General features: G+C 47.7%; 1 protein-coding gene across 12 annotated transcripts in view; it reads right to left on the bottom strand.

The window, feature by feature from the left end:
- The window catches only part of PTPRT (protein tyrosine phosphatase receptor type T), a 1,128,555-nt gene that overhangs the window by 715,908 nt on the left and 397,941 nt on the right, over positions 1-14,706 (bottom strand). For all 12 annotated transcript variants that reach the window (XM_070051826.1, XM_051846098.2, XM_070051827.1 and 9 more), the window contains exon 3: positions 11,644-11,915. In XM_070051826.1, the coding sequence (XP_069907927.1) occupies positions 11,644-11,915 (272 nt within the window). The remainder of the gene's footprint in view (positions 1-11,643; positions 11,916-14,706) is intronic.

Raw genomic sequence — 14,706 nt, 5'->3', positions numbered from 1 at the left:
CTGTAGCCCAGACCATCCCTCTTACTCCTAACCCTGACTTATGGAAACGCTTGGGTTTCTCCACTTACAAACAACCCTTCAGCACCCGTTTCACCCCTATTATTGCAGTTGTTTCAATCACACTGAAAAGTCTCCATAATTTTATCTTTACACACGCCCAATACTTCCTTACTTTCCACTTCAAAACCCCAACCTGTTATACTCTAGATCTCGTCTGTAACGCTTTCTCAAAAGCTGTTTTCACGGCAGACACTAGCAGTCACCTGATTGCTAAATCCAGCGGGTGCTTTTCTTTTACAGAGCAGGGTGGTGTAGTATGTGGGCTCTGGGTCAGAATGCCTGGTTCAAGTCTGGCTCTGCCACTTACTGGTGTGTGACCCTGAGCAAGGTACTTGCTGCTCTGTGCCGTGGTTTCTGCACCAACAATTACCGCATTTACCTCACTGGATAGGGTAGTTTTTCAGTCCATACCCTACTTAGAACAGTCTACGGCATGGGATAGGCTCTCAATAAATGTTTGCTACAGTTATTATCACTGCCTGACCATTCTTCTATAACTATCAGTGCTCATAGCTCTCTTTTTCTGGTCTCTTCTATTTAGGTGCTGAGATTACATCACTCATGGTTTTTCTCATCCATCTGGGAGTATTCTGGGGGTGCATTAGCAGGTATGCCTCCTCCTCCATCTGCTCTTCAAACCTGGACTTCCTCTACTCATTGCTTTCCCATGCATGCTCTCTTCAACCTCCACCATTCACTGTCAGCTCCCAAGCCCAGCGTCTCTACTCTCAGACTTTTCACCTGAACAGCAAGCAGTTCACTCATCCAGCTCACAGCTCTGTGTTTCCACTTGGTATCACAACAGTGCCACAAACGCAATCTGTATGCAACAGAACTGAGCAGGATCTCTCTGCAGTCTTCACCCTCACGGCCCAGGGGCCACCCTCCTGAACTGTGGAACTCACGGATGGCGCCACCCAGCTCCATCCAAGCTGAAGATCTGGGCTTCTGTCTGGGCTTCTCCTTCTCCCTTTCTTCTCCCTTTCTCTCTCTCTCTCTCTTTCTTTTTTTGAGTCTACCTCACTGGATATCTGAAATTTGTCCATCCTCTCCCATCTCTACTATTAGGATGCACTAAAGGAAGAAGCCATCTTTGTTTCTGTCTTTAAAGATTTATTTATTTATTTATTTGGGGGCAAAGTTACAGAAACAGAGAGAGAGGTCTTCCATCTGCTGGTTCACTTCCCAAACGCAGCTGGAGCTGTGCCAATCTGAAGCCAGGAGCTTCCTCCGGGTCTCCCACGTGGGTGCCAAGGGCCCAAGAACTTGGGCCATCTTCCACAGCCTTCCCAGGCCATGAGCAGGGAGCTGGATCAGAAGAGGAGCAGCCAGGACACAAACCAGCACCCACATAAAATGCCACAACCACAGATGGAGGCTTAACCTACTATGCCACAGCGCTGGTCCCCAGAGGCTGTTTTTTGTAGGAAAGCATCAGTGTGCCACACTGGTCTAATCCAGCATCATGTTTTAACCTCTATCCACTTGACAACCTCCAAAGTGGACCCTGTCCCATCTTTCACTCCTCAGTTCAAGCCAGTAGATGGACAGTAGGTGGCTAAGGAGATGAAGAGGAAACTTCTCAGTGGTCCACGTGGTCACTCCAGGCCAGCCAAAGTCAAGGCCAGTACTCTCTCTTTGGGGCCTGGAGCTACAACAAGGAAGAGGAGGGCACTGGTGGCACAGGTGCCAATGGCAGTAAAGCAGCAAGTGACTGATGGCTGCCCGGGAGCTATGTAAGCTGATTTGGGGACAGTGATCACACCAGACACAGAGCCACTGTACCCACATGACAACCATGCTTCCAGAGCAGTGTGCTGGGACAGCACAGCCTCTCAGAGAGGCTTAACAGTGTGCAGGACAGGGTAGAGAGGTCTGCAAATCTACAAGGGCTACAGCAACTTCATCCTGCAAGGCCAAGTGAACAGAGAGCCTTTCTTTAAAAATCACACATTGCAGGAAAGCCGCTGTCTGCAGTGCTGGCATCCTATATGGGAGCCAGTTTGAGTCCCAGCTGCTCCACTTCCGATCCATCTTCCTGCTAATGGCCTGGGAAAAGCAGTGGAAGATGGTCCAAGCATTTGGGCCTCTGAATCCATGTGAAAGACCCGGATGAAGCTCCTGGCTTTGGCCTGGCTCAGCCTTGACTGCTGCAGCCATGCGAGCAGTCAACTAGCAGATGGAAGATCTCTTCCTCTCTCTCTCTCTCCCTCTCACACGCGCACACTCTCTGTCTCCCTCTCTCCGTGCTACTTTCACTTTCAAATAAATCTTTTTTTAAAAAAAAATCACGTCTATTTAAAAAAAAAAAACTCGAAACTAAAAGCAAAGTCCATAGAAAAAATCAAAAGAAAATGGAATGTACAAAGTAAGTACATTTAAAAAGAAATAGCATGAAAGCATTCAAACTGTATAACAAAAATGACAAAAGTAAGGAAAAAAGTCTGTTGTGACAATAAATATAAATGGGCTAAAATAGAGAAATGCTCTCCCACTGTCTAAATAATCAAAGCATAATTGTATACTATAAGATTAAACACTTAAAACAGAATGACTCCGTAACCTTAAAAAGAACAAGTTGAACAAAGACATAATAAGAAAATGCAAATAAATAAGACAGTTGTTGAAAATATGAATGCATCAAAGTAGAATTTTAAACAAAAAATATAAACTATTAAGTGTATTTTAATTTTAAAAAATACATGACTCAAAACTTGAAAGAGAAAATGATGGGAAATAATATCTAGAGACTTAAACCCATGTCTTAGACTGTAACTTATCAAACAGGAAAAACCAAAGGTACTGAGTACATACAAAATACAAATAATAATTTACTTATTATGCATATGCTAATGAGAACCAACTGAATGAAACTTTCTTTTTAAGCATGCAGGGATTATATGAGAATATCTTCAATATTCTTCAAACAAGAAATTGCATACATTTGGTTCTATATATTTTCTAACTAAATTTACTAAAATTAGAAATTAACAACAAAGTCTCAAAAATCAATTTCTTAAAAGTTATATAAAACCTTCTCAATAACTATGAGGTCAAGGTATGCTTAGTATGTCAACAAAAGTCTAGAACACAAGTCAAGTGATAAGCTGAGAACAATACCTGTAGTACATAGGCCCATTAACAGGAAAACAGCATTTTCTGTGTAAAACACTATTGAGAATCAACAAAAGTCATCAACCCTCCAAACAACAATTTCAGTGGGCAAGTCACAAAGGATGAAGTTGGAATGGTAATAAGCCCTGGATGCCAAAGTTTTTAAATGGGGCTGGGGATGTCAGCAGTTCCCCCAGGAGACCCTGCACAATTGGGTGGAGATGCTCACCCCAGTGGGGTGCCTGGGTGTGGGGCTCTGACCACAGGAAGGCCCTTCCAGGACCCAGCCTGCTCCAGCTCCTGGAAAGAGACAGCACAAAGAAACAGGGGGTTACCAGGCCCCTGAGATGGAAACAGCCACCCAGGTATTCTCAGGAGTGAGAGAGCAGCCCTCCATAGCCAAGCACACTCACAGGGAACTCAGATCAAAGCCCTGAGTGCCGGAAGTCAGGAAATGTGACCAGAGCCAGAGCAGAGGGCAGAGAAGTCTGGAGACTACTTCAGGGCTGTCTGCCTCCAGATGGAGGGAAGTGGCAGGTAAGGGCAGAAGCAGGCCATGCAAGGCGGCTCATGTCAGTGCAAGGAGGCAGAGACTGAGTGCAGGGACCAGAGCAGAGGCCTGGGCTGGGAACCCCAACTTCTCAGCAGGGTTCTCCAACTCCAAGGCCACCATGTGTAATGCACATGCGCTGGCCCACAGAGCCTTATTGGAGACCTCCTGGTGCAGGTGTCAGGGAGGCAGAGCTTGTGTGTAAAGGTGAAGACCTTGCCCTGAGCATGGGGAACTGGGAAGAGCCAGGAACTGACTTCCCAAGAGAGGCTCAGAGATGAGTCACGCCCTAGCCCTGCAAAGAGCAGCCCGTGTGCCTACGGGAAGGTGCTGCATCTGTGAGGCCACGCTTCAGGGGAACTGGGGGTTTCAGGACATTTCACAGTCCTTGAGCAGAGGATGTGCACAGCAAAAGTTTCCTTAAAGAAGATAAAAGCAGGATCCTCAGGGCTCTGCTGAAGAAGACGACCACGGTCCTGCATGTTTTCCCAAGGAGAGATGGCTTTGGATAAAACCAAGAGATTCTATTTCCCACATCAGTTCAAGGAGGCCTTTGTAAGACACGGAGGAGGATTTACTGTCCAGGGGAGAGGGATGGAGTCGGGGAGGGAGGAGAGATGAGGGAGGTAGGGTTCCAAGGGTGGGCCTCTCCCTGTGATAGGTCCTCCTAAATTGTGAGCAAAGTTATAAGATTTAAAGTGCTGGATGCCAGTGGAGTTCCAGGGAGTAGAACTGAGTTTCAGGTCTAGCTGAATCAAAGTCAAATGAGTTGTGTGTGTGTAGTTTTTTTTTTTTTTTTTTTTTTTTTTTTTTTTTGACAGGCAGAGTGGACAGTGAGAGAGAGAGACAGAGAGAAAGGTCTTCCTTTGCCATTGGTTCACCCTCCAATGGCCGCCGCGGCTGGCGCAATGCGGCCGGCGCGCCGCGCTGATCCGATGGCAGGAGCCAGGTACTTATCCTGGTCTCCCATGCGGGTGCAGGGCCCAAGCACTTGGGCCATCCTCCACTGCACTCCCTGGCCACAGCAGAGAGCTGGCCTGGAAGAGGGGCAACCAGGACAGAATCCGGTGCTCTGACCGGGACTAGAACCCGGTGTGCCGGCGCCGCAAGGTGGAGGATTAGCCTAGTGAGCTGCGGCGCCAGCCAAAATGAGTTCTTAATTTCAGTGATCTGCACAGCAGTTTCCAGTGCGGAACACAAGGTCATCTGACCAAGGGAGGTGAGGGAGAACAGAGCAAGCAGGTGGCTCAAAGACGGACACAAGTTCTTTGTTTTTCTAAACAGAAAAGTTCAGAATCATTAAAAACAAGACATGGAATGAATATCCCGTGGACACAGGTCATGATCTGAAGCACACAGCTGACAACATCTACCAGGCACCTGCTCTCCGGAGAGGAGGCAGGGGTGGGCTAAAGAGGGACAGCCCCACCCGGGACCCTCTGAAGACCTGGTGCCACAAAGCCCATTAAGAAGAAGGATGGAAACCCCATGCTTATGACCCAGCCAGGAGTCAAGGGCTGTGAAATAATCTGATAATTTAATGCACGCACCATGGGGTCTAAAGCCCAGCAGTACTGGAAACCACACTTGTGTTCACTCCACGGAATCCTATGTGTAGGGGCAGGGCTTGAGGTCTGGGAATGCCCACACCTGTGTTACTCCTGTCTCAGAGACTCCAGGTACACTCGCTTTTCTTGCCACCTCCCCATGTGTGCACACGTGCACAAGCGTGTTGCGAGTGTGGGAAACATGTGTCTGTGCTACTGTGTGTGTGGACACGTGCTGGTGGCATTGTGTATGACAGAGACACGTGTCTGTTCCACACTGCTTTCTCAACATACAGTGCAGGGCAGAGGGAACGTAAGGACGCCATGTGGAGTCAGAAAATTCTCCAGACGAGGCTGCTTATCACGGGGCCGGCAGAGAGGTGACCGAGACCAGGCTAAACTACGGTGGGCGTTTTGTTAATGAAGGCGCCCTCTCCTCCTTCCCCTTTTCCTCCGATTCCCTCCCTTGCAACAACTGCCCAGGCCCACTGTAGGGCTGACATGATGCTACGTGTGTTATCTATCTGAAACACAGAAGCACCCTTCACCGTACCTCCTATTACTCTCTGCCTTTTACAAGCAAATTGATTCTGAATGATGATGGGGTACAGCTAACATCACACATCACACGGCTACAGCGCGGAAGATTCTCAAAACAGCCCAGCTATTCTGAAAGGCCAGGCACTGAGCTTGCAGCCAGAGGACCTAGACAGGATCCTGTGGGATTTAGATTTTCCTGCAATCCCTCCCACTCTGAAAGAGATGGCCTATGGCCACGGAATACAGAGGGTCACTGTACAAAGGTGAGGCAGTTGTGTCCAGCACAGGGTCAGCACTAGGGAGTGCTGAAGAAACTACTCTCCCCCAACTCTCCATCAAAAAGTGTGGCCAATGGTGAGTCTCTCCTCGTGGGGCAATATTCCTGCTCTTTGCACTCCAACCTGGGGCTTTATCCCAGACTCACTTGCACCAGGTCCTCATAAAAAGATTTCTAATGGGATGGCTAAGGCCTCCCTAGGGGTGTCCATGAGTGTGTACAGACATCTGCTGGCTACACTGATACTCCTGAGAATCCCGCCTTGGCTGACTGTGTCTCCTGAAATTTCCCCCACATGCTGTGGCCTCAGCCCCCTCATTCTTTCCCAGGGAACATCTCAGAGAAAAATGCCCACCAGTCTTCACAAGTCACATGGGCAAGAGCCGGGCTCATTCTAAGTGCCAAGGCACTGGAGCTCTGGTGGTCCCAACTTTGTCAACAATATGTGATATACTTTGGACTCCACTATCCAGCTCTAGGCCTAAGTTTATTACCTACACTAGGGTTCAGTAAACCATGGCCTCAAACCTAAATAGGGACCCACCACCTGTTTTTGCGCATTCATTACATCCATTCATTTACATGGTATCTAAGGCGATGGCAGAGCTGGGAGATTACAAGAGAGACTGGATGGCCCACAGACTCAAATGTTTACTATCTGGCTCTTTGTAGAAAATTCCTGCATGATGTCTGATACAAGGATGAATCAAAGCTGCACATGCCAGTATGCGGCCTGTCAATCTCCATGGACAGGGAGCCTGCATAATTTATCATCCAAATTGGGCTGCCTTAGGAAACAGACGCTGTCAACAACCTCACCAGGACAACACAGGCTGACCAGGCGTGTCCCAGGCAAGCAGACACATACGGCACCTCCACAGACAGTCACAGGACAAAAAGAGGTCGCCCACTGAAACGGGAGGCTGAACGTTAAACACCCGCGGCCTGGTTTCTTCCCGACTCCAGAGAATCCCGACTTAGCTGACTGTGTCTCCTGCAGCTTTCCCCACACGCTATGACCTCAGCCACCTCGTTCTTTCCCAGGGAACAGCTGTCCGCACTCCACAAGTCACATGGGCATGAGCCCTTCCCGAGATCCATACAGAATTCAGTGCAATTCTGAAGCCCCAGATACTCTGAAGACAAGGCCTTGCACCTAAGTGTCACATAGAGTGATTCGATGGTGACACCTGCGCCAAGCCACGCTCTGACACAGTGGCCTTCATTCATTCCATCTCTTGTGAACCTGCCGGAGTCTGGCTGTAGGAGAATTTGTGTATTTGACTATGGCGTGCTGCTGTGGAGCCTCGTAGAGGTGTTATAAAGCTTACGGGGTATGCAGTTAGACTAACTTTTAAATTCAAATATTCTAGGCCGGCGCCGGGGCTCACTAGGCTAATCCTCCACCTTGCGGCGCCGGCACACCAGGTTCTAGTCCCGGTCGGGGTGCTGGATTCTGTCCCGGTTGCCCCTCTTCCAGGCCAGCTCTCTGCTGTGGCCAGGGAGTGCAGTGGAGGATGGCCCAAGTGCTTGGGCCCTGCACCCGCATGGGAGACCAGGAGAAGCACCTGGCTCCTGCCATCGGATCAGTGCGGTGCGCCGGCCGCAGCAGCCATTGGAGGGTGAACCAACGGCAAAAGGAAGACCTTTCTCTCTGTCTCTCTCTCTCACTGTCCACTCTGCCTGTCAAAAAAAAAAAATTCAAATATTCTGAATTCTGAAACATCCGTGACACCAGAGTTTCAGATAAAAGTTTGCAGGCCTGGTAAACCAGTTAAAACACCCTGCATAAGAGGAAGGAGGAGACACAAAAAAGAGGCCAAAGGTGCTCGATTTGTCTTGAAAGCTCTAGGAGAGAACATCGTACTGTTAGCGACACACATGCCAAAATGAAAGGACTCTGCTTTTAGTCACTTTTATTGACAGGTTATTGCTGTTCTAAAGGAACGAGCGAGGGCCTAGCCTGACATAAAATGCAGACAGTCCTCGCTGACCATCACAAGGCTTTGCTTGGCTCACCTGTGCATTATGGATATCTGCACCGGCCAGGCTCAGACAGGATGCTTGCTGAGTGATGGGCAAGTAAATTGAGTGAGTGACTGAGCAATGGTTTAGGAAAACATTTAGATAACCGCTCTGCCATCCACATGAAACTTAAAATGAGTTCTTCCAAGGATTTTCTCTCCTCTTCCCTTTCTCACCTCCTCTCCTCTCCTTTCTTTTCCTAACTTTCCTTGCTCTCTGCCTCTCTTTCCTGGCCACTCCATGGGTGGACAGGGGAGATGAGTTGGGAGAGAACCAAAGACAGCAGGGTCACAAACATTATTATTAAGACCCTGCCCCTCGCCAGTTCTTGGGGTCCCTGGGGGTAATCTGCACAGCTTGACGATTGCTGCTTCAAATACCTTCTTGTGACTCACTCCCATCATTCTCCTGACCAAGGACCCCAAACTCTCAGACCCAGGTCCAGGGCCCGCCAGAGGAAATGCAGGATTCTGACATGATGGAGTGCAACAATTCATGCAACGCATACACCTGCCTGAAGGCCACACGTCTTCCGAGAGCCCCATTCAGAGATACACCTTCGTCTCCCCCGTCAGGGGAGCCAGGCGAGGCCAACTGTTCCAAGAACTCTACCAGAGGAAGCCGTGTGGCTGTGTGGTTAGGGTTTCGGTCTGTGCAGCCTGATACAGAAGTCACGGATCATTCATTTACAGCTACAGAAATGGGGCCAGTGAGACTGAGAAAATGAGTTATTTCATTTTATTTCATTTTAATTACTTTAAGTTCACATTTCAGAAGCTGGTAATTCAGTATTGGAAAACTCATGTTATGAATCCACTTCTTCAACTGTACCTTTTATAAAATATAAATGCAGACTAGTATTCCCAATGCCAATCCAGCATTCAAATCAAGACTTGTTGAAAGCATAAAATATACACATTGTAAGGAATTATGAAGAATGTAAAATATCTCACTAGTATTTGTTTAGGATGATGACTTGTTGAAATAACATTTCAGTTATACTGGACTAAGTAAAACATCTTATTAAAATTAATTATACCATGGAGCCAGCGCTGTGGCGTAGTGTGTAAAGCTACTGCCTGCAGTGCCAGCATCCTATATGGGCACCAGTTCAAGACCTGGCTGCTCCACTTCCGATCCAGCTCTCTACTGTGGCCTGGGAAATCAGTGGAAGATGGCCTGAGTCCTTGGGCCCCTGCACCTATGCGGGAGACTCGGAAGAAGCTCCAGGCTCCTGGCTTTGGATTCATGCAGCTCCAGCCGTTGCGGCCATCTGGGGAATGAACCAGCAGATGGAAGACCCCTCTCTCTCTCTTTCTCTCTCTCTCTGCCTCTCCTCGTCTCTCTGTGTAACTCTGACTTTCAAATAAATAAATAAATCTTTAAAAAAAATTGATTATACCAGCTTCTTTTCTGTTTTTAATGTGGCTACTACAGGTTTATAAATTATGTATGTAGCACACATTTATGTATTCGGCTATACTAACTTAGGCTGTAGCCTCCAACAGAGTGAGCACAAAGTGAGTTTCTACCTCCAAGTGAGTTTATATTATCATCATTTCTGTGCTTTAATTTCACCATCTATATAATGGACATAACAGCACCAGCCTCAACAAATCCATCTGAAAACTAAATAAGCTAATATATATAAAAATACTTGTCCTATGTCTGGAACATGACAGACAACAAATGACAGGTCTCATCAGCACCAACATCTTACTATAACCGATATCATCATCTTTCTCCTGCTGCTAGAAGAATTTCAGGAAATACACAAAAAAAAGGACAATAAAATTAAAGAGAAATAACAACCCATTGAAAATAAAATGGAAATTGGTATGCCAAAATCCAGGCTACATAATGAGGATAAGTTAGTATTAAGTTCTGATTTCTAGTTATCCAGGCAAAGAGAAATAAGGCTTGAATCATCTCACAGATACAAATACAAGTGATCTCGGTAGATAAGTGTATTCCTAACACTAACCTCGGCAAGGACTGCACCAGGGATGTAGAACAGGAAGATGTCTAAGAAGGCTTCAGTCACTAATCTTCCCACCCTCAGATGCACCATCAGTCGCTAGAGAAATGTCCCCAAAATGCACATCTTGACTATAGCACTTTCTTATGAAAAAACTTTCAAAAGTGCAAATGAGGATTTACTGCAAATGGGCAAAAGCGACCTCACCGGGATGCTAAAAATGTTCCACAACTGGTTTATACTGATGGGTGCACAACTCTGAAACTTGACTAAAAATCATGGGGTTGTGCAGTTCAAACGGGTGGGTCCCAGGACATATAAGTTCAATCTTCATGATACTAAATTCTTCTTTTCTTTTTTTTTTTTTGAATTTTTGACAGGCAGAGTGGACAGTGAGAGAGAGACAGAGAGAAAGGTCTTCCTTTACCATTGGTTCACCCTCCAATGGCCGCTGCAGCCGGTGCACTGCAGCCGGCGCACCGCGCTGATCCGAAGCCAGGAGCCAGGTGCTTCTGCTGGTCTCCCATGGGGTGCAGGGCCCAAGCACTTGGGCCATCCTCCACTGCACTCCCTGGCCACAGCAGAGAGCTGGCCTGGAAGAGGGGCAACCAGGACAGAATCCGGCGCTCTGACCAGGACTAGAACCTGGTGTGCAGGCGCTGCAAGGCGGAGGATTAGCCTATTGAGTCGCGGCGCCAGCCCTAAATTCTTTTTTTCAATAGTCCCAGACTAAGATGACGTGGAACTGTGTTCCTCAAGCGTGCTCTGTGGGCTGGTGGGGGTCTGCATACTATGTGCCTTCAGTTCGTAACGAGATAAACAGGGCAAGGAAGGGACATGTTGAAACTGATCCAGAAACTGGGCATTATTGTGACTTTATTTTTCCTTCTTTGGTTTAGGAACACACTGATCTACATTAAGTCAGGGGTGCCAGGGGGAAGTGGCTTTCACCACAGACAGTCTGTGCTCCAGACTGAGCTCCCTATGACCTACCTACCCCACTTTGCAGGCTTTCTCCCTGCGTATCCCCTTTGCAACATGCCCCTCAACAGCTCAGAGCTTCCAGGCTCTGCCAGAATCTCTCACTCACTTCTTTGGGCCATGGTCCATTCTGTCCCTGACAACTCAAATGCCTTTCCCAATCATTTTTACGCACCCTTCAAGACTCAGCCAAGCCACCATTTCTCTTTAGAAGTCACCCTAATTGCCTTACTAGCAGTGATCTCTGGCTATCTCTTTCCTCTGAATGGAAATCTTTCCACTTACAACACAGGGAGAGTAACAGTTGCAGGCATTAGTTTGGTGCTGTGTTCACCCAGTGTCCTAGACCCCCACACACCCTGTTACACTAGGATTATTCATTTACCTATCAGTCTCCTCCCCAAGACCCTGCCTCCACAAGGCCCAGCTAGGATGAGAAGCCCAGTAAAGTTGAATGATTGATTAAATAAATGAGGTCCTTTCCAGGCCTATCAATGTTAGAGAGGGCAAGAGGCACCCAGATTCATCATGGTTTCTCAAAAATCGGACCATGGTAAAATGCCATCCATACCTGATAGAAATGCGGCCAGAAGGTGCTGATGGCGAGCTCTGCCTTCACCCAGCCCTCGGTGACGACCCCGGACACGTTCCAGACGGGGTTCCCCTGAGGCCCGCCGTTCACCTTCACGTAGACATTCAGGGCCCCTGGGCTGGATCTGTCCCGGCTGGAGAAGTAGTAATGGAAATCGATGCAGTGGGTGTCGTTCTCCTTCAAGGTGGGCAGGAGAAGGTGGGCCTTCTGGCCAGAGGCTCTCCCAGAGCTGTTCACCATCATGAAGGATCCTGAAGACCCCCAAAGGGAGTTGGAAGTACAGACAAGAAGAGAGAATGAAAATCAGCTGCATCCATAAACACTGAGGCCAGAGGCGTGGCCCTAGGGGAGGGGGCCTGGTAGACCCTGAGGGACTACATCTCTTCTCTAAACCTGAGTACCCCTCATCTATAAATGGGGATGAAATATCGTACTCAACAAAGTGGCTCAATGAAGTCAGAGGCAGTGACATGTGAAGGATTTCTACAAGGTAGACTGTCTGCAAACAGTTACAGAAGAAACACTACACCCAGCAGCTCTTGAAGGAAACATAACAAAAAGCCAGGAGTCTAGTTGCCTGCAACCTCCGTAGGTGCCATGAGGTGAAATATAACCACACGTGAAGTTGAGCTGTTTGAATGGAGGCAGAGTCTCTATGACACAAGAGGTATCATCACTCCAATGTATTCCACCTGAAGTCTTGTATTCAGAACAGGGAACCATCAGTTAAAAGGGAACACATTAAAGCAGAAAATACCCGAGTAAGAAAGGGAGACCCCTGGGGGAGTGTGAGAACCCACTGGAAGGTGGCATGGGAGAAAGTTGAGTAGAGTTAATGTTATATATCTTACACACACATACAAATGAGTAAATGAATGGTTATTAACATATTCATTATTTTTTTTTTTTTTGGACAGGCAGAGTGGACAGTGAGAGAGAGAGAAACAGAGAGAAAGGTCTTCCTTTGCCATTGGTTCACCCTCCAATGGCCACCACGGCCGGCGCACTGCGCTGATCCAAAGCCAGGAGCCAGGTGCTTCCTCCTGGTCTCCCATGGGGTGCAGGGCCCAAGCACTTGGGCCATCCTCCACTGCCTTCCTGGACCACAGCAGAGAGCTGGCCTGGAAGAGGGGCAACCAGGACAGAATCCGGCGCCCCGACCAGGACTAGAACCTGGTGTGTCGGTGCTGCAGGCAGAGGATTAGCCTATTGAGCCGCGGCGCCAGCCAACATATTCATTTATTACTCAATTTAATCTTCACACTGACCCTGGGAGATAGGGAATTTTTATTTTACTCCAAGACTGAAGGACTTTCCCTGTTCCCTCCACAGTCAAAGGTTGTGCTACCAGTACTGTTTTCAGAATGCAGAGCTACCACCTGCAAGCATTAAAAAAAGCCACCTCAGAGGAAGCAAGTGAACCTCTTTTGAGTCACTCTGACAGATTAAATGGTTGTTCCCAGTTCTTCAACACTCTGTGGACCCAAGTCCTTTGCCACAGAGGCAGTTCTTCTCAGAAGAAGCAGAGTACGTCTTCCTCCCCAGGTTCTGGGCTCTACCTTATCACTTGCTTTGACCACCAGTGTGTTAAGAGATGGATTCAAGCAGAGGCTTAAAACGTGCTTCCTCGCTGGGCTTGTCCTCTTACACTACTGCCATCTTTCACGAGAAGAAGAAGGGGGCACGTAGTGTGACCCCGTTCAGCTGGGCACAAAGGATAAGCATCCATGAAAGAGAGTGGAGCTCAACTGAGAGCGAAGAACCAATGCTGCCACCGCGGGAGTGAGAAACACAGCCACGGGACCACCAAGTTCAACCTAGGCCCTCCAACCCACCAATGATGCGCGGCCCCCTGGGTACGAGACTAAATGGTTATTGCTGTTTGCCATTGTTTCCTCTTGGCTCGCTGTGCAGCATTGCCTTGGCAATAGGTAATTAATAAAGCTGCTTCAAAGGGCAGACTGATGAGAGAAACCACAAGGAGGCACATTTCAATTCAACACGCAAAGGGCTTTCTACCAAGGAAGGCAGGAGCAAAATGGGATTGACTGCACAGAGACAAAATGAGTTTCCCATCACCACATGTGGTTAAATAAAGCCCGGACAAGTGGAGGAGTTATCAAAGGAAATTTCACAATCAACTTGTAGCGCTGAACTCTGGGGCTCAGAGTCTTATGATTCTATGAAATAAATTGCATCATAAAACACAGTAGATAAACTCAGATAACTCTGGGATGAGTATTTTCACCTAGAAAACCACGGTTGCTTTGGAATTTTATTTTAATCATGAAGATCTTCAAGTCAGAACGGACTCTTCAGACAAGACAAGCCACTTCAGTAGCAGTAAATTGCCTCATTTGTTCACCCCAATACGAGAAACACTGATAGCTGCCAGTTAAGTGTTGGGCAATTCATATCTTGTTGATGTTCTAGAAGGTTCCAATAATACATACCCTATACCCTTTGGGTTCTGAATACACTTAAGAACAGAGACAGGAAAGAGACAGAATTCCAAGCCCCCATTTTACTGCTCACAAGCTGTGTCAGAGAGAACATCTTGGACTGGAGGCCAAATGACGCTGCCCAAAATTCCTTCCTTGAACCTGCACACAGAGCAGCTGGGTGACCACAGACCGCTCCCTCCCAAAGTTGGCTTTGATACCTACAGCCAGAGCTGCCCTAGTGGAAAGACCACTTCAGGCAGTTGGGTGGGCTTGTATCAACAAGGAGCAAGATGACAAGGACAGAGAAACCTGCACTCATAGTTACCAGATTTTTTTTACATTCTACCAATCAGAAAATCCACCCACCTCTTGGGGATGAGAGCCACTGGGAGCAGAGTAAAGGTTCTATCTTTATGGTGTTTCCCAGAAAGCAATCTCCTGGTACATGGCCTGGCAGTATCAGAGTAAGTAAAGAGACAGCTCCTTCTCAGATGTGTTATCTTATTACCTTAAACTCCCAGCAAGGCAGCAAGGAAGAAACCACTAAGGCAACGGTGGGGGGAATGAATTGAAACTCAGAGAAAATACTGAGTCAGTC

This window comes from Oryctolagus cuniculus, chromosome 11 (assembly GCF_964237555.1).
Source record: "Oryctolagus cuniculus chromosome 11, mOryCun1.1, whole genome shotgun sequence".
NCBI lineage: Eukaryota > Metazoa > Chordata > Mammalia > Lagomorpha > Leporidae > Oryctolagus > Oryctolagus cuniculus.
Note: the sequence above shows the minus strand (reverse complement) of the source record. Positions and strands in the feature narration are given on the sequence as shown.